The 20,112-nt window shown below is 40.7% G+C and overlaps 3 protein-coding genes across 6 annotated transcripts in view; all 3 read right to left on the reverse strand.

Annotated features, from left to right (window-relative positions):
* Positions 1 to 2,963, reverse strand: part of usp47 (ubiquitin specific peptidase 47) — a 33,678-nt gene extending 30,715 nt beyond the window's left edge. The window contains exon 1 of one of the 3 annotated variants that reach the window (XM_084403789.1): positions 2,644 to 2,963. In XM_084403789.1, coding sequence (XP_084259915.1) covers positions 2,644 to 2,688 — 45 coding nt within the window. In that variant the 5' untranslated portion in view covers positions 2,689 to 2,963. The remainder of the gene's footprint in view (positions 1 to 2,643) is intronic. The other 2 variants (XM_084403788.1, XM_084403787.1) reach the window with 2 other exon arrangements.
* Positions 2,964 to 3,919: 956 nt separating this feature from the next.
* On the reverse strand, positions 3,920 to 9,810 carry clec3a (C-type lectin domain family 3, member A). Of its 2 annotated transcripts, none has more exons than XM_084403805.1 (4): positions 9,700 to 9,810; positions 6,529 to 6,659; positions 6,333 to 6,419; positions 3,920 to 4,639 (listed from the first exon to the last, which is right to left on the reverse strand). In XM_084403805.1, the coding sequence occupies exons 2-4, from the start codon at positions 6,638 to 6,640 to the stop codon at positions 4,242 to 4,244; spliced, it is 597 nt and encodes a 198-aa protein (XP_084259931.1). In that variant the 5' UTR covers positions 6,641 to 6,659; positions 9,700 to 9,810; the 3' UTR covers positions 3,920 to 4,241. The 2 variants fall into 2 exon arrangements, with proteins under 2 accessions (XP_084259931.1, XP_084259930.1); XM_084403804.1 differs by having other exon boundaries at positions 6,333 to 6,425.
* Positions 9,811 to 17,819: 8,009 nt separating this feature from the next.
* The window catches only part of vat1l (vesicle amine transport 1-like), a 46,787-nt gene continuing 44,494 nt past the window's right edge, over positions 17,820 to 20,112 (reverse strand). The window contains exon 9 of the mRNA XM_084405566.1: positions 17,820 to 19,074. Coding sequence (XP_084261692.1) covers positions 18,976 to 19,074 — 99 coding nt within the window. The 3' untranslated portion in view covers positions 17,820 to 18,975. The remainder of the gene's footprint in view (positions 19,075 to 20,112) is intronic.

Below are 20,112 nucleotides of genomic sequence, written 5' to 3' on the forward strand. Positions count from 1 at the left end.
ATGCAAAGCATTCCTCCTTTATCTAAAGCTGGTAGATTCTCTTGGGCCAACAGTTGCTGGAGATTGTGGGACAGTATGTGCAGAGAGTCTGAAGAAAGAACGTTAATCTGAAATAATGGCTTCAGCGCATCATTACGGGAACACCCGCTGACCCTGGACGGTCTTGATGACTGAGAGCCCATCCAGAGCAGATTAAAACCAGTCAATTTGATAATGAAGTCAAGAGAGCTCAGCATCACTGGCCTGCACTTCTGGGCCTCAGCAACTGCAGCCACAAACTATTGTGCGCTTCAGACTCAAGAATAACATCGGGGAATTGGCATCGGTGCCACCAGCACCTGATTTGATATTAATATTACATGTTTTGTCCCTTGGAATGCATGTTTGACAGCAGCTGGAGGAGTTGATTGTGAGCTTGATTGTGAGCTCCTTTAATACATGTCTAGCCTATATTAATAATAGCCTATAATAACATTTGATTTGAACATCCCACAATAACGCCATAGTTACAGTTAGTGTAATCCATTGTAAATGTTGGTGATTTGTGGATTGAAAAGCCTTCTAACTGGATCAACTCCTCCTGTTTCCCACATCAGTATTGTTGAGAATGTTGTTTCATCTGGCTTTACACTAGTTTAAATCAGCTATTTAGAGACCTTGAGGTTTGTATCAGAGAACAAGCTGTTCTGGTTCATAGAGTAGCACCGTTTCAGTTTCTCATACGCAACAGAATCGCACATCAGGCAAATTAGTAGTGGTACTTTAGTAGTGACACTAAAGATTAAAATATAACTATAACTTTTAATGCTGACTAATCAATGATTTCCAGCAGGTGTTGTCATCAGAGCAAACCATAACCCAGAGAAAGAGAGTGGGAGTGTCGCATCCCGCTATAAAAGAGACAGATTCATGTGGTAATTGGCGCTGAGCCAGTGAAGGTCATGTTAATCCTGCAGACAAATTTATACGATCAAATAGGATCAAACTGACTCATTCATTTCAGGCGTAAGTCCAATGACTATTCTGTTGTTACATGTTCCTGCTCTAAATTTAGTCTGAATCCCTGATGCACTGGATTTCTAAACAGTGGATTTAATCACCAACAATGACAACCACGTAAACAGACAAAACAAAGACACTGATAGAGGATCGTATTCTGTCAAAGCGTGTATATTATCAGACAGTGGTGGTGTTATTTTTTGTATCAATTATTTAGTGAAGCAACCTGGGGAACTAAAAATACATACCAAAAAGAACTGCTTTAATTATGGGTTGGCCAATATATCAACCGATAATTGGCAAATTTGGCATTTTATAATTATCAGTATTGGCTGATACGGTTTTCTGTTCAGCCAAACCAGGACTTTTTTTTACAGATTACAGAATCAGAAGGTTGCTATCTAATTATAATTTTTTAATTATTTGACTTTTTGTTAAAAAAAAGGGTACGTTTACACAAAAACGATGTCCTAAATATAGAAAAGATTTTTCTTTGTACAGAGAAAACGGTTTGTCGCCGTTTTCACAAATTCGCGTTTTTGTAGTTTACGCGGAGACGATAACAGTACCATTTTTAAAACCATACACTTTGAAACCCGTTTTGAAAAAGTTTGCGTTTTAAGTGTAAATTAACGGCCAAAACGCATATAAAGTTACATTTTTGGTTGAAAATGGTGTTTTGTAAACGGCCCCCAAGATATCGGCATCAGCATCGGCCGTCAAATCACTCAACGACTAGTTTTTACTATCGTGTTTTTGGGACATATTCTGATATTCTTTGAAGTAACATGGAGTAAATACCACGGTACAGCCATTAATTATGTTCATATATAACTTTTTGAGCCTTCCATAAATACAATTCGTCCTTGATTGATTGAATGAATGAATATTCTGGACAGGTTGAATGATTTTCCCTTCAATAATAGCCTATAATTTATTCAACTGCATGGACGTTTAAACCAAAAAGAGTAGACTTATTGATCAATAAGCATAAAGAACGAAAAATAAACCTCCCATAGTTCATAGCAAATGCTAATAAACTCTCTATTTTGCTCTTTAGGCATTGATAATAATAAACAATACTCGATTCCCATCTGCTCTGACTCATGTCCGCAAATAAAGCAATGCAGATTCAATTTGAAACCGTGTTTTTGATCTGAATCGGTTTTATTGGACAGGTAAATCTGATTGACGGGTGTTGATATTATACAGTCTTTTAGCAATGAACGTCACCTTAATCAATCTGAATCATGGGCATGAATAAAGTGATGTGGATTAAATCACCCAGTCTAATCTGAGCGGCTAACACAAACTATGGCGCACACTTTAGCGCCTCTGAAACTCACTTCAGCCGGACACTCGCGAAGAGTAAACATTCGGACAGCACACATGACAACAGGTTATCTGGCCTATCAATCACATGAATCACCGGACTCAAGTAGTTAGGACGTATTTAATGTGTTGAAGGACTTGTTGACTGATAGTTAGCTGAGCTGCTGCTAACACTCTCCTGCGTGCTAGCAGCTGAACTGATCCTGACACGCACTTTCCAGTCTCTCCCTGCCTTCGTTTAAACGCGAATCTCTGGCTCATGGTGCGGTTTATACAGATTTCTCTGTTGTATTTTGATGGATCATCTCTCACCTCTTTGGGCACAAGCTGCTTTTCTTCGCTGGGCACCATTTCCATCTGATCCTCCAGCCGCGGTCCGCTGTCAACAGGAGCTCTGCGAGTCGCTTCGGGACTCCATTCTGAGCGCGCTAGGCAAAACAAGTCGATATCGAAGAAACAACTTTTAGGCTAAATAGCTCGTAATCCAGCTTAATCGGTGTTACTTTCTTACTGCTTGGACTGTAAGCAAAAACAGCAATCAATGGAGGGGAAAAATGGCCGCCACGCACTTTCGCGAGACTTCACATCAATCTGCGTCACTTCCGACAACACTCTCTCTCTCTGTTTGCCCCTATGTGTTTGCCTGTGTTCTACATTATTAAACAGCTGAAAGTGTGAAGTGGCAGTTAGGAAAATTAAATTATTGTGATGAAATGTGAGACCATGCCTTATATTTATGAAATACAAAGCTTGTCCACACTTTAACCTTTCGATTAAAGTCTGCTTTCATTATATAGCTGACCTTTGCCTTCAGTTATATGCCAGTGTGGTTTATTGTGTTCACTTCTTTCCCAACATTGTAATTTTTTTTAGTTTGGACTGGAGGACAGAATTCACACTCACAAAAATAAGTATTGGAACATTTTATTACAAATAATATTATGTCTTTACGTGCTAATAAATTGTATTTTGCAATCTCAAGCTAGTCATTATTTAGGCCTGTTAAAAGTTTCTCATTTTCTACTATCTATACTTTCAAAAAGTGTAAACACGTCTCTCACAACTTTCTTCTGACAACTGTCTCTGTCTCTTGTGTTCTTTCGGATGAATTTCTGCATTTCTGAAAAAGCTCGTCTCTCTTGAAGATCAAAGAGATCAAATGAAAATTTCTTGAGTTTTCTGGAGAAATGTTTTTCTTACATATATCTATAGTTTTTATTATGTATTTATTCGATTGATTATTTTAGTTTTTTTAGGTTTAATTATAAAGAAAATGAGAAATGTTGCTAGCTGAAATAAAATAAAGTTTTTTTTTATTTTTTTTTATTTCATTTAACATTTATTTTCTGTAAAGAAAAGTAATGTTTTCAGTTAATACACTTTCTAATATATATATAGATATACATTTTTTTCAAGGTTTCATCTTTTACATTTCATAGCTGAACTTAAATAGAATATACAAATACCAGATATTTTTTATATAATACAAATACTTATAGAAAATATCTCGTATCTGTATATTCTGTAGGCCTATACATATATATATATATATATATATATATTGAAAATACTGTTAAAGACTTAAATTGGCATTACAAAATGTAATTTATTTCCCTATAACATTATTCTGAATTCGTTATGTTTTGCATTGTTGGAATGTCCTCTCTCTTGTAGGCCTATTGTAAATAATTTTCTACGTAAATCATGTTAAAATGTTTGACATGGAAAAATGTTTTTGCTGCCTTGAAAAGCAATCACTGTCAACCACATTAAGTGTTTAGTTCTCCACATTTACAGCGAATAAAGAGGGCACATCATATTACCACTGACTGTTTCATTTTTAATGAGCATCTTCAATAACAGGCTGTCTGTATCTTTAACAACCACCGTTAAGGCGTGTGAGACGCACATCATGGAATCAGGTATTCACAGATGTATTTCTTCTGGCTGCGACAGACCTCGTCGTGCCACTTTCCCTGGGCTGCCAGCGAGAGAGTAACACAGCTCTCTCTCTTCCCCCCGCTGGGCTCTCTCTTGGACCGGTCCCAGTGGAAGAAGGAGACGGGCAGGCTGTTCACGTCCACATACTGGCCTTCCTTCACTATGTCTGTGATGCCGATCCAGAAATCTTTGGATCCGGGCGAGCTGCGCTTGGCGTAGTCTCTGAGTTGGTCGTTTTCGCTCATGTCTCGAGGGATGGCCAGGGTTCCTCCCTGAGCGATGCAGTCCTCGTTGGCCTCGTGATAGTGCTTGACCTGCTCAGAAACCAGGTAACACTTTCTGTGGGCCTTGACGCCACGCAGGCAAACTGAAAAGTATACAAAACATTCACTCAGGCAAACTACTGCAGATTTGAGTTTGTTTTTCACATGCATCATTATTTATGAAGCACTTTTACTGTTATTATATTATTAGAAAATCGGCAACACTCTACAATAAGGTTCATTAGTTAACCTTAGTTAACATGAACTAAGAATGAACAATACTTCTACAGCATTTATTAATCTTAGTTAATATTCATTTCAATATTTACTCATACGTTATTAAAATTCAAGGTTGTATTTGTTAACACTGTGAACTTACATGAACAAACAATGAACAGCTGTATTTTTATTAACAAACTTTATTAATACTGTAACAAATGTATTGCTCATTGTTAGTTCATGTAATGGACCTTATTGTAAAGTGTTACCAGAAAATCACCTTTATTCTAAAGGTACTAAAAAACTTGGCAAAGACAAAGCGAACACTAGCATGCCAGCTAACAAGCCCTTGCATTGTTCATTCTTTTGACAGTTATTACATATACACATCTGTCAAACACCATTTTAGTCCTCATAACGTTCATTAGGAAACACATTAGGCCTCAATCTCATACATAAATCTATTATAAATATGTACACTATCGTCCGAAAGTTTGGGGTTGGTAAGATTTTTAAAACATGTTTTTGAAAGAAGTCTCTTGAAGGCTTCCTTTATTCAATCAAAAATACAGTAAAAACAGTGATATTATAAAATATTATTTATGAATATATTCTAATTTCTGTTTTTTTTTTAACACTTTTGATTAAATGCGTCCTTGCTGGATGAAAAAAAAAAACTTTTTTACTCTAATCTTTTGAATGGCATTATGTAAATTAATTGTCTACACCAAGTTATGAAATGTTCAGTCAGCCTCATTTAAAGATCAATGAGTTTCCAACAAAATAGGCATTATTACCACTATTATTACAACTATAAATCTGTAGTATCTTCATAGTCATCACCGCTGTCTTTAATATAAAGAAGAAAGAAATGTAAAGATGCTCTGAAAGCACACTGTTCGAAAGAGATACAATATGAATACATTCCAACTTTACAGTAATAACTGTAGTGACTAGAACTAGGGTTACCACGGGACATTTTTTAAGGGTCTGTCATATTCTTGGATGAATCCCAAACCCAGATTTCTCCCTGAGAGACATGTTGCTGTCTTCATCAGGTAAACTGCAGTGAGTTTACATCACTGGATAGTTTCCCTCCATCATTTACAGTCATAAACCTTAAGTACACTTTAGCATACTTTTTAAAAGAGTAATAATATAGCTACTTTAAGGAATAGTTCACTTAAAAATAAAAAAATTCTGTCATCATTTGCTCACCCCCTGTATACATTTATTCATTCTGCTGAACACAAAGAAAGATATTTTTAATAATGTCGGTAACCAAACAGTTGATGGACCCCATTGACTTCCATAGTATATATTTTTTTTCCTACTATGGGAGTCAATGGGGTCCAACTTTCTGGTTATGACGACGGAACAAATTGTTTCAATTATCAATTATCCCTTACTTGGCAGAACGTCTAAAGTGGATTAAAGTAAAGTGTAACCAACTTCTGATGTCATATCTCCCATTTATCAACATGGGCGGCGTAATAACATGCACTGCTGATGCTTGCGGAGTGAAACAATAAGCATGGAGAGCTTTTTAAATGAACTTATGCGTGTTTTACTGTTTACCTGTTTGCAGTGCCTGCATCTCTTTCAGAGAGTTGATTTCCAGCCATAGCTTGTCAATCTGCGTCCTCATGTCATCATCTTCTGAAGCTGTATCTCAACAGAAGAACGACAGAACACAGGTTAGATGAAGTTGCTGACTGCAGTCACTGTTTTCTACAATGAGGATACACATATATATGTCCTACACAGAAGTTACCTCTCTGTTGAGCTGGAGCTGCTTTCTTAGTGCGAGAGGGATATCCATGCCCGTAGTGGAGAACGCTGAAGCAGATCGCCAGAAGCAGAAGCCCAGATCGTGCCATGGTCATGGACGAGCTGTTTAAATCACTGGGAGAAATATGGACAAGTCTTACAGTTTTCTCCCTTCCACACTCTCACGCTATTGGCTGGACGTTGAGTGTTTGTGTGTGTGCCTAAAAGGGAATTCAAATACCTTCAGTGCAGTCACAACAACCCTTCCCCTGTTTCCAGCCATTCAAAAATATTTACTCGGAAAGCACACAGACATTTTTTTGGGGGTCGTTTTCCCATTCATAACCCAACAAGAAAACTCATTCACTACCATGTTATGTCATGGATTAAAGTGTCCCTATTATGCGAGTCTCCTATAGGTTTACATGCATCTAAGGTCAAAAAGCACTTTAATTTTCTCATAATATACATTGCAGCATCACTTCATTTCCCACAGAGTCTGAAAACGGTTTGTTCGAAGATTCTCTCTATCTTCTCTATGGGTGTCCCCCAAGTATCAGTATTGGGTCCTATTTTATTTTCTATTTATATAAATAATTTAGGTGTAGATCTGAATCAAACAAAGGCAAATTTTTACGCAGATGACACTATTTTGTACACCTCTGCTACATCATTGAAGGAAGCAATTTATCATTTACAGTCTGCCTTTAGTCAGGTACAAAAATCTCTGGTAGGATTAAAGTTGGTATTAAATGCTAAAAAAACTAAATTAATGGTCTTTACACGTTCACATCCTCCTATGGATTTCACTATTTTAACACAAAGTGGTACTCCAATAGAGAGAGTGACTTCTTACAAATATCTAGGTATTTGGATTGATGATAAATTGTCTTTTGGGGTCCATATTGAGAGCCTTTTAAAAAAACTCAGACCTAAGTTAGGGTTTTTATTTTAGATTAAAGAGGTGCTTTCCTTATTCGGCAAGGAAAAGGTTGGTGCAGAGTTCATTCTTAACAGGTTTGGATTACGGTTTAATTTACATGCACTCTACCTCATTTTTATAAAAAAAAATTAGATGTATTATATCACTCTGCCTTACGTTTCATTACAGATGCAACAGCTAGGACTCACCACTGCACTCTGTATGAAACTGTACAATGGCCCTCCCTCTCTCTCAGAAGAAAATTCCATTTATTGATTTTTATTGCCAAAGCACTAATGGGTAAATTACCCATTTACATTTCAAACTGACTTACTTAACAAAACAGTGTTTACAGAACAAGGTCGTCCAAATTTTTTTTATTAATTATTCCATCAACAAAAACAGAATTTGGTAAAAAAGCTTTTTCATCATATGCACCAAATGTCTGGAATGAACTCCGAAACACCTTAAATTTAGAATCACTTCCATCTATTAATATTTTTAAAAACCTTTTAAAGTCAACTCTGACTGAACAGTGTAATTGTTTTTAATTAGGTATCCTTTAAATGATATGTTTGTATTTACATAATTAAACATAATGTCTTGTTTGTATATGTATAGAGATTTGTTGTGTAGTATGTAATTTTTTGTCCTGTCTTTTTTAATGTTTTTCTTTGCAACTTTTTGGCCGCCTATCTTGGCCAGGACTCCCTGGGAGAAGAGTTACTGTAACTCAATGGGACTTTAAATAAAAATATTTAAAAAACGCCTTTCCGAGAGCTTCCTCTGCTCTGATTGGTCAGAGGGCCCAGTCTGTTGCGATTGGTCGACTGCTTACAACGCATGTCGGAGATGAAACGCTTATTGCCATATCTGAAGTTTAGCTCTGGATCTTCCTCAGCACTTCCTAAACACAGCGATACGAACGGTAAAGATGGCGTCAGTTTTTCCAAATCAATTCGAGTCCTCGTCCTTTTGTAGTGCAATCAAGATAGCAACATGTCAACAACACGAACCAAATACTTAAACCTGACCCTTGTTTGAGGGTCAAAGAAGACTTTGTTCGCAGGCAGCCAATTAAAACTATAGACTGGCATTATGCAAATTTGTTACAGGAAGTGAGACTTCGTGAAGGAGGTGCACTTCGATTTTTAAAACTTAAAATCATATTTTAGTTTCAGTCCTTTGTAAATAAATTCCTTGCTTAGTTGAGTATCTGTTGACCTCCTGTATGTTCTAAAGCAATGTGCAAAGTGATTTGTGAAGTTGATTATAATACAACTATTATTATATAATTATTAAAATAAACGATTTTTTATTATATTATTTAAATGTTATTATTATTTTTACATATAGCATTCATCGTCATTTGTTGTTTTGCAATGTTGTACATTTTCAATTTTCATATTCCATCTGAAAATTTTCAAATAAAATGTATTTGTTTTTATTCATAAATGTTGATTAGATCAAACACAATTCGTTTATTTTAGCTAAAAAAAAGTTTCATTTGTTTTAACCAATGCTGATTAATTAATCAAAATTATTATTATTTTTTTTTTTTTACAAATTTATTTATTAAATAATTATAAAACAATTTAATAAATAATTTACATTTTTTAATCACAAAGATATTACACAATTATTAATTGATTGCATAACTTTCTTGTCTTCTCAAATCTCACGTTTTGAAGATATGAATAAGTTCACATTGCTGTTATTGGAGTTGCAGACAGAGGGTCTGTTGATCAGGGAAGTCCAGTTCAGAGCTCTGTGTTCTCGGCTAATTTTAGAGCGTGATGCTGTGAGATGAAGGGAGTGGAGAGACGAGTGCAAAAAAAAAAAAGAGCAAACAGCCCAAAGGGAATATCTTTCACTGTGTGTCTTTGAAACCCATGACATCTGCCCTGAAGAGCGTTTAAAGGCTCCTTCTCTTTTTAAAAAGAATAATATTTTGACAGCCAAATTTGTGTTTTCATGTAAATAGAACATAAATATAATTTCACCAGAATTGAGCTTTTTTCGAAGCCTAGACTGGTGTCATTCCTGAGCTCTGATCTGATGGCTGTAAAGTATTTTCAGTCAGTCAAGATTCCCACATCTTTAAACTCATGAATTTGGTTGAATCCGTGACTTATGATTGTATTCATTTCCAAAGCTTTTCCAAAATTCTGTGATGCTTCCAAGTTTTCCCAGACTGGAACTCTTAAAGGGATAGTTCACACAAAAAGGACATTTCTGTCATTAATTACTCACCGTCACGCCGTCACAAACCCGTAAGACCTTCATTCATCTTCGGAACACAAATGAAGATCATTTTGATGAAATCCAAGAGCTTTCTGATCCCCCAACGTTATGACCACTTTCAAGGCCCAGAAAGGCAGTAAAGACATTGTTAAAATAGTTCATGTGACGACAGTGGTTCAACCTTAATGTTGCGAAGCGATGAGAATACTTTTTGTGCGCAAAAAAAACACCAAAACAAAAATAACAACTTTATTAAACACTTTCTTCTCTTCCGTGTCAGTCTCTGAAGCTGTTTTTACTGTAAAGTGATATCAAATTTCAATCTATTCCTCACAAAAAAAAAAAAAAAAAACATCAATTCAGTTTTCAGACTTGAAATAGTGCACTGACCACTTTTATAATACTTGGTGTTTTTGTTTGCCTTTTGAAGCTTTAAAGCTTTAAAAAAAGCTTTTAAAAGTTAATTCTTTGTTGGGAGATAATCAAGAAGATATTTGTGACTATAACTATTTTTCAATGGGAAACATTTTTATTATTCAGGCAAATATTTCCATTACCACAGTGGCGGTTAGAAAATCCACGGGAAAGGTCAAACACATTCTTATCATAGTCATATTTCAGTTTTCTGAATAGCAAAACCTTGCAAAGGCCACCAACTGTAATATTTTGAATTGAAAAGAGCAAAGTGAGTCTTTGTTAATTTCCTCAGTGCCATTTGTGAGATTAACCCCTGAGGTTACTGAGAGAAAACAGTGAAACATTTGTGTCTGTCACGCTTCAGTCAGCGCTGACATTTCTCATTGCTGCAAAAAATCAGATGTGCCATGTCAAATGTTATTTGGTTGATGCGCGGAACAGCATTTTAATGGCATAAACACCTGTTACAGCTTATGAGCCCTATTTTAACGATCTGAAATGCAAGTATCAAGCGCGAAACGTAAGTAACTTTGTGGGCGGGTCTTGCGACGCAAATCTAAAATGGGTTGGTCTGAAGTAGCTTCATTACTCATAGGTGTGGTTTGGGCGTAACGTGAAATAAACCAATCAGACCGTCATCTCACATTACCTTTAAAAGCAGGTGCGCTTGTTCCGGGAGCGCAAGTTCAGTGTTTCTGTTGCAGGAGAAGGTGTGGCCTGCACTTGATTTCCTCTGTGACTGTGTGCCTTTTGTGAAACTTGCTTTTGTTCGTTCGATTTTTAACTCTTAGGTTGTTTTGAATCACTTTGGCCTTCAGTTATATTGTGTAAATATTATTTGTAAATACCCAATTTATGGGAAGTAGGGAGTGTGACACCATTTCTTTTGCATATATGTTTATTCTATGTTTTGAGTTAAGGAGTTAGGGAAGTTGCGTTGTATTTTTCTTTTGATTCCCTATTGTTTTTAGGGAATTTAGAGGGTACTTGTGGCGAGGGGGGCGTGGTTCCACGAGGTCTGTAGCGATGGTTCCATGCCGGAGCTGGATTGACCGGGAGGTTCCAGCTACTAAATCTGACCAGCCTGCTCACGTGCCTCTCAATAAGATGGGTCCGCAGGATGACCCCGAGGCATTCCTCGACCTGTTTGAGAGGTCCGCTGAGGCATGTGGGTGGGCAAAAGCGGACTGGTCAGTGCGGCAAATTCCTCTGTTCTCCGGAGAGGCGCAGGTGGCTGCACAGCAGTTACCAGTCCGGAACCTCCTGGTCTATGAAGACCTGAAGCGCGCCATCCTTCAGCGACCCTTCGTGATGGCGCAACAGCTCCGGGACTCATGCCGCAGATGGCTGATGGCCGGGGGAAGCGACGTGGACGCAATCATCGACAAGGTGGTGCTGGAGCAGTTTGTGGCGTGGCTGCCGAAGAAGACCGCGCAGTGGGTCCAGTGCCACCGTCCCACGTCACTGAACCAGGCCATCCAACTGGCGGAGGACCAGATGGTGGCGTGCCCCGGGGTCGGCGAACCCCTCCCAGCAGCTTCTCTCTCTCTCTCTCTCTCTCCCTCTTCCCTTGTGTCTTTCCCCTCTCCCCCCTCTAAACCTGTCCCGCTTACCAGGTCCCGACAGGGTCTCCCACCCCGACCAGCACCCCGATGGAGGACTGGGCCAGCGGCTGAGCTGCTCACCAGTTCCAGAGCTCCAACTAGGGGGGCAGGGCCATCGTCTGTCACCTCCACAGTACCTCCTGTACCTCCACTCTCTCCACGCCGGTTCCTTGACCCGCTTCCTGCCACTAAGGCGGTGGGGAAGCCTGGCCGGCCTGTTGGCGTTGCGGGGATCCGGGTCATTTTATAGATTGGTGCCCGGTGATGGAGGTGGGGACAATGATCTGGGTCCCGGACGCGCCGCAGGCTGCCCCCGATCAAGCTGGCCTGTACCAGATACCTGTGAGTATCAAGGGGGGTACGTATCAGGCTTTGGTGGATTCAGGATGTAACCAAACCTCTATTCATCAAAGCCTGATTCAACCGGGGGCATTGGAAAAGAGCCGCATGGTTTAGGTTTGGTGTGTGCATGGGGACGTGGAATTATCCCGTAATGTCAGTGGCTATTCAATTTCGGGGACAAAAGCATAAGGTAGAGGTGGCGGTTAGCCCGCACCTCCGTCATCCGCTGATTTTGGGTACCAATTGGCCAGACTTTAGCATATTATTGGGATGTTTATGTGCGGATGTCTCTTGGAAGAAAGAACAGCGGGGGAAGGGGGCGGTTGCTCAGGTGAGAGAAGCTGAGCCAGGACCAATGGGAGATGGGCCAGAGGAACGGAGTGCTCTTGAAAGGAGAATCCTCTCAGAGCATGATGATTTTCCTCTGGAACAATCCCAGGATGAAAAGCTCAAACATGCCTTTGAACAGGTCCGTTCCATCGACGGGCAGCTTCTCCAACCAGATCGACCGCTTTCTTATCCTTATTTCACTATTTTAAAAGAGAAGTTGTATCGCGTGACCCAAGACACTCAGTCAAAAGAAGATATAACCCAGTTGTTAATACCAAAAAGCCGTCGGGAAATGCTTTTCCAGGCGGCTCATTGTAATCCAATGGCCGGACATTTGGGACAAACAGCAACACTTAATCGTCAAATGACCCGATTTTTTTGGCCGGGCATTCACGAGAACGTGCGCAGGTGGTGCGCGTCTTGTCGGGAATGTCAGTTGGTAAATCCACCGGCCATTGTGCCCCCTCCCTCTTATGCAGGTCCCCTTCGAACGAATTGGCATGGACCTCATCGGGCCATTAGAACGATCAGCACGAGGGCATCGCTTTGCATTAGTTCTGGTGGATTATGCAACGCGATACCCAGAGGCAGTGCCGCTACGCTCTATTTCCCTGTTTCAGTTAATCTCCCAAGTGGGAAATCCACGAAAGAGATTCTCACCGATCAAGGCACGGCGTTTATGTCACGAACTATTCACAAACTTTACGAATTGTTGGGCATTAAATCGATTCGCACCAGCGTCTATCACCCACAAACAGAAGGGCTGGTGGAACGATTTAATCGCACGTTGAAAACCATGATTTGTAAGTTTGTTCAAGAAGACGCCAAAAATTGGGACAAATGGTTAGAACCCCTCTTGTTCGCTGTGCGCGAGGTCCCACAAGCCTCCACAGGGTTTTCCCCTTTCGAGCGTCTCTACGGGCGCCAACCCCGCGGGGTGTTGGACGTCCTTAGAGAGGCTTGGGAGGAGGGACCTTCGAACAGCAAAAATGAAATTCAGTACGTACTGGACCTGAGAACAAAACTCCACACGTTGGGGCGGCTCTCTATGGAGAATTTGTTACAGGCCCAGGACAAACAAAGCCGGCTGTACAACAGGGGAACTAAACTGCGTGAATTTGCACCGGGAGATAAAGTGCTTGTATTGCTCCCCACTTCTAACTCTGAATTGCTCGCAAAGTGGCAAGGACTCTTTGAGGTCACACGGCGTGTTGGGGATCTCAATTATGAGGTGGTTCGAACAGACAGGAATGGGGTACATCAGGTTTATCATCTCAATCTCCTCAAAAAATGGAGTGAGGTGGAATCAGTGATGCTGGCGACGGTGGTGAGCGGAGAGGAAGATCTCGGGCCGGAGGCGAACACAAAAAAATCATCCCTCGCGCTGGTCCCAGGGGGAGATCACCTCTCACCCTCCCAGCTCAGTGACGTGGCTAAATTGTAGGCAGATTTTGCCGATGTGTTCTCGCCCCTGCCTGGCCGAACAGACCTTATTCAGCACCATATTGAGACAGAGCCGGGTGTGGTAGTGCGCAGCCGGCCATAATCGCCTGCCTGAACATAAGAAAAAGGTAGTTCAGAGCGAATTGGAGGCAATGCTAGATATGGGTAACCATAGTTTTAGCACCTAAAACGGACGGCTCGGTTCGGTTCTGTGTGGATTATCGTAAGGTGAACGCTGTGTCGAAGTTCGACGCATATCCAATGCCACGGGTTGACGAATTGCTTGATCGGCTGGGCACTGCCCGATTTTATTCGACACTGGATTTAACAAAAGGATATTGGCAGATCCCCTTATCTCCTTTATTTAAAGAAAAAACAGCCTTCACAACGCCGTTTGGATTACACCAATTTGTGACGGTTCCTTTCGGGTTTTTCGGGGCTCCGGCCACCTTTCAGCGTCTCATGGACAAAATTCTCCGGCCGCAAATGCTGCATATGCCGCTGCTTACTTGGATGACATCATCATCTATAGTAACGACTGGCAGCGTCATATGCAGCATTTGCGGGCTGTCCTGAGATCGCTGAGAGGTGCTGGACTAACGGCCAACCCGAAGAATTGTGCGATTGGGCGGGTGGAGGTCAGGTATCTGGGCTTTCACTTGGGTCACGGACAGGTGCGTCCCCAAATTGACAAGACGGCAGCAGTTGCAGCCTGTCCGAGTCCCAAGACCAAAAAGGAGGTGAGGCAGTTCCTGGGGCTGGCGGGATATTATAGAAGGTTTGTACCTAATTATTCGGACCTCACCAGCCCGCTGACTGACCTCACTAAAAAGGAAGCACCAGATCCGGTCCAGTGGACAGAACAGTGCCAGCAAGCATTCACCCAGGTAAAGGCTGCCCTGTGGGCCCTATCTCCTGGGGCGAGAATTCACCCTCTGTTCGGACCACACGCCCCACCAATGGCTCCACCGCATGAAGGATACCAACGCGCGAATCACCCGTTGGTATCTAGCCTTACAGCCTTTTAAGTTCAAGGTGGTCCACAGGCCGGGGGCGCAGATGGCTGTGGCTGACTTCCTCTCCAGGAATGGGGGGGTATGTGGCGACGGGGGCGTGGTTACGCGAGGTCTGTAGTGGGAGAGAGAGAAGGGAGACGAGTAAGTGGGTCAAGTGCAAATGACGAACACCTGTGTCTTGTTGCAGTAATCGGCGTGGAGAGACCGGATATAAGCCGACGGGGAGTGAGAGAGAGAGAGAGAGAGAGAGAGAGGAGGACTGAGGACTCGTACGCAGCGTGATAGTGACAAGAGAAAGCTGATGACAGCGGGAAGAGTTTATGTGAACCAGAGAAAGCTGATGCAGCGGAAAGAGCTTGTGTGAACAGTCAATTAATTTTCTGTGCTGTAGTAAAAACCTACGGTGAACGCGCTGTGGGCGCACCTTTTGTTTATTTTTCTTTTACTTCGAATAAAAAGCCGTACGAGTCCCAGTCACGCCGACCCTGTCTTCTTCCTTCACACACACACTGAGCCTCATCACAGTACTAAACTAGTTATTTTTGTTTATTATTTTGGCCTTGTCCACTCCTGAATTTAACCCCTTTGTTTCAGGTTTTCACTATATTTTTGTAAATAAATGTATCACTGTGTTTGAACATTATCTTTGTGAGTGAGCGCACATTCATTTATGTTGCAGCTGACAGTCGTAACACACCAAATCGCACTCCACGGGAAATGCTCTGCACAACATTTTATTCAGATTTCATGTGTTTGCAACCTATCACAATCTAACACAAAAGCACGTCTACTGACTAAAACTACACAGCAACAATATACTCTTGTGTGTCTTGAGCTAACACGTCAGAAATGTAGTGCTTTATCTTTAAGGCAGGTTTTTAAACAAATCTCAAATAACTGTAACTCAAAATAATAACAGGAAAGATGCTGTCACATACAGTACGTCTGATTTCCATATAATGCACTCAGTCATGTACATTAAAGAAACAAGCAAAACACAACTTCATTTGTTTAGAAAGAGGGTAAATGGGTCATTATTATTATCAGTCATTTGTAAGTCATTCCATCTCGCTTATTGTAAAGTAAAACACTATCAGACTGGCTGTTTATGTATTTATTCTATATAAAGCCAACTAGTTTAATCATTAGAGAAGAGTTGAATAAAAACACTAATTTGTGGGGGGGAAATAGTGTAAACATAACAAAAATATAATACCACATGAGAACACAATCAAAGTTTTCATTTATGAGGTATATGTAGGCCAGAAAAGATTTAAATCATTAAATATGTTTGACATTAAAATGTCAATTCTCCATGAAATACAAAATAAAAATAAAAAGCCTTCTGGTCCTCAGTGCAGATAAGGCACTAAGAATGTATTTTTCATGTTTGTTGTTGTTGTAGTTTGAAGATGATACCCAACTTTGACCCGACTACTCAAAAAGGGACAGTTCACCCAAAAACAAATTTCTGTCATCATTTACTCACACACTGTATGGAAAAAGAGCAGGGTCATATGGGTCTGGTGAGTAAATGATGACAGAATTCAGCTTTGAGGTGAACTGTTTCTTTAAGGAAAATGTACAATACTGATCATGACAACTCATTTAAATGTCTTTTTAAAGGCTTAAATATGTTCAGATGTGATCTGAAATGAACAAAAGGTAACACAGATGCCTGTGAAGAACACACACACACACACACACACACACACACACACACACACACTCTCTCTCTCTCTCACACACACACACACACACACACACACACACACACACACACACACACTCTCTCTCTCTCTCTCTCTCTCTCTCACACACACACACACACACACTCACACTCGCTCGCTCGCACACACACACACACACACACACACACACACACACCAGAAGCACTGCAACCAGTGTCCAAAATTAACTTGCCACACCTAACAATGGTATGTGAATTGAGATAATTGATGGCATTATTTTAATAGAAGAAAAATATTTTTGTAAAAATAAAGTTTGTCCATATGACAATGGTTTTATGCACTTGTCTTTCACTTGTTCACCGTGTTACTCATATGTGAATCATATTTGAGCCATATTCTGAAAAATTACACCTGTCAGAAAAATATGATATAGATTAATTTAGGTGACGTAAAAGGAACATTCCAGGTTTAGTGCAAGTTTGCACGTCTTGATTTTGCTGAGTTAGACACGTTCCTGGTTCAACCTAGTTTGTTGATCGTGGAACAACATTACTGTCTGAAAATGTATTCCTAACCCTATCCCATTCCCACCCCTAAACCCAACTCATAAATTATCCCTAAAATCATAGGGAACTGGTGAATAACACTGATGTAGAAGCTCCTAACCCTCGTTTTAAGCCTAAACTTGACAAAAACTGTAAACTTGTCCCTCAAATCTGACTGGTTGATTGGAATATTGATCCAGGAACATGTGAAATCAGGTTCTGTGTTCAGGTTTACAGCATAATGTTGATTACCACAAAAATTCATTTCTACTCGTCCCTCCTTTTCTTTACAAAAAACACCAATCTGGGTTACAGTGAGACTCATAATGGATGTGAAAGGGGCCAATCTGTAAACGTTCAAAGAATCACTTACATAAACGTAAAACCTATAACCCTACGATAACTATAAAAATGTAAATAGCTTCATAACTCAAATATCAGAATAGTAGCTTTTATAAAATTATAAGCTTCACATTTCTGCTTTTAAATCCTCTAAAAACTGGCCCTATTGACCTCCTTTGTAAGTGCTTCACTGTAACCTTGATATATATATAATTTAAGAAAAGAGTCAAAATCATTTTTTGTGATAATTAACATTATGCCACAAAAAATGTGGTGCCACAAAGCTTAAAGGGATAGTTCACACAAAAATTACAATTCTGTTATCATTTTCTCACTCTTATGTCTTTCCAAACTTGTATGACAAAAAAGAAAATATTTTTAAGTTTTTTTTTTTTTTTTGTCCGTACAATGGAAGTAATTGGTTGCTAACATTCTTTAAAAAAGACAAAAATAAAAAGCTCTACCAACTGTAGAAAAAAAGTGCAACACACACTGTAAACCGACTTCATTTTTCTGCCAGCTTCAAGGCTTTTATCAGACATCCATTCCAACATTCTTCAAAAAATATCTTCTTTTGTGCTCCGCAGAAGAAAGAATGTCATGGAGGTTTGGAAGGACATGAGGCCGAGTAAATGATGAGAGAATTGACTTTTTTGGGTTATTCATCCCTTTCATTTGTAGTGAATATTCCTTTATTGTGAGCGACATTCCAAAAAATCTTTTCCTTAAATGAATAGTTCCCTTAAAAATGAAACTTTTGTCCTCATTTACTCGCCCTCAGGTTGTTTCAACCCTGTGTGAATTTCTTTCTTCTGTTGAACACAAATGAAGATATTTTGAAGAATGTTGGTAATCAGACAGTTGTTGGACCCCATTGACTTCCATAGTATTCTTTTTCCAATGGAGTTCATCAACTGTCTGGTCACCGACACCACTTTTGTGTTCAACAGAAGAAAGAAATTCACACAGGTTTGAAACAACTTGAGGGCGAGTAAATGAGGACAAAAGTTTCATTTTTAAGGGAACTATTCCTTTAATAAACACTTGATGGTAAATCGCCCACTGAGGTAAAAGTCATAAAAAGACACTTGAAGATTTAAAGTCACTTATATCAGTGAGAGTCAGTCCTACTTCTCGACCTTCTCCATGTTTTAAACTGCAGTTCCTTATAAAGTTACCGGCCACTGCCGCATTTCATTTACTTGCCAAAACCATTTGTGTCTTTGCAAGCGTTAATTCTGGACTTTGACTGCAGCAATCTGTCAATCCACTGATAGACAGGGCCAAATAAAACATCCGAAAGGCTGCAAAAGGCATTCAAGAAAAGTCAATCCTATAATAACGTTTTGGCCTGAAACACTGCAACAATTCAACACTGCAATAAGTAACATTTAACAGCACAATTAGTGTTTTGGGGTATTTCTGACTGCATTGTCCAAAAGATACAGACAAAACAACAGAGCAAACACATGACACACACACACATACGTTTCACAACGGCACGGGGTCAGAGAGCTGAGCTCAGGTTCATGACAGTCTCTGGTCGTGTCGGGGTTCACTGGATGAAGGGCATTCGCTCCTTGTTGTCAATGTCTCCCTCTTGTTCCTCTTCCTCCTCTCCTGCTTCACTGGTCTCTGTGCTATCATTGGCCATCTGGAAGAGAAATGGGAAATCGTTGTGTTTTCACACAGGCTGACCGTCTGAAGGTCCAGATCTCAACAGTTGTGCTAGACTGCTGCATTCCAAAGTCGGAGATCAAACATTCTGGTGGAAGAGTGACCTCTGACCCGACGCATGACGTATGATGTAGGAGTAGCGTAAGCTTTGACGCCTCAAACAAACAGGGCTGGTCTACAAACTCAAGCTCCTCCCACATTTATCTGTAAAAATTCTCGTTTTAGACTTTGAATTCATGAACGGTGTTTTGTTTTGCTCTATCCTCTGCGCTTCTGTGCTCGTAAATACATCATGTGTCGGGTCAGAGGTCACTCGCCATGCGTCGGGTCAGAGGTCACTCGTCATGCGTCGGGTCAGAGGCTACTCGTCATGTCAGGTTGGAGGTCACTCGCCATGCGTTGGTCAGAGGTCACTCGTCATGCGTCAGGGTCAGAGGTCACTCGTCATATGTCGGGTCAGAGGTCACTCGTCATATGTCGGGTCAGAGGCTACTCGTCATGTCAGGTTGGAGGTCACTCGCCATGCGTCAGGGTCAGAGGTCACTCGTCATGCGTCAGGGTCAGAGGTCACTCGTCATATGTCGGGTCAGAGGTCACTCGTCATGCGTCGGGTCAGAGGTCACACGTCATGCGTCGGGTCAGAGGTCACTCTTCATGTGTTGGTCAGAGGTCACTCATCATGCGTCGGGTCAGAGGTCACTCGTCATGCGTCGATCAGAGGTCACACGTCATGCGTCGGTCAGAGATCACTCATCATGCGTCGGTCAGAGGTCACTCGTCATGTGTCGGGTCAGAGGTCACACTTCATGCGTCGGTCAGAGGTCACTCGTCATGTGTCGGGTCAGAGGTCACACTTCATGCGTCGGTCAGAGGTCACTCGTCACGTCATGCGTCGGTCAGAGGTCACTCATCATGCGTCTGTCAGAGGTCACACTTCATGCGTCGGTCAGAGGTCACACATCATGCGTCGGGTCAGAGGTCACACGTCATGCGTCGGGTCAGAGGTCACACGTCA

Source organism: Rutilus rutilus (genome assembly GCF_951802725.1).
Source record: "Rutilus rutilus genome assembly, chromosome: 3".
In the NCBI taxonomy this organism is placed as follows: domain Eukaryota; kingdom Metazoa; phylum Chordata; class Actinopteri; order Cypriniformes; family Leuciscidae; genus Rutilus; species Rutilus rutilus.

What these genes read in the sequence shown, in the direction of transcription:
- clec3a (XM_084403804.1), bottom strand. Translation starts at nt 6,640, where the DNA reads ATGACCATGGCACGATCTGGGCTTCTGCTTCTGGCGATCTGCTTCAGC. An exon ending in AGCTCCAGCTCAACAGAGAG is followed by an intron (nt 6,426 to 6,528) that starts GTAACTTCTGTG and finishes TCTTCTGTTGAG; the next exon opens with ATACAGCTTCAGAAGATGAT. An exon ending in GATGCAGGCACTGCAAACAG is followed by an intron (nt 4,640 to 6,332) that starts GTAAACAGTAAA and finishes TATACTTTTCAG; the next exon opens with TTTGCCTGCGTGGCGTCAAG.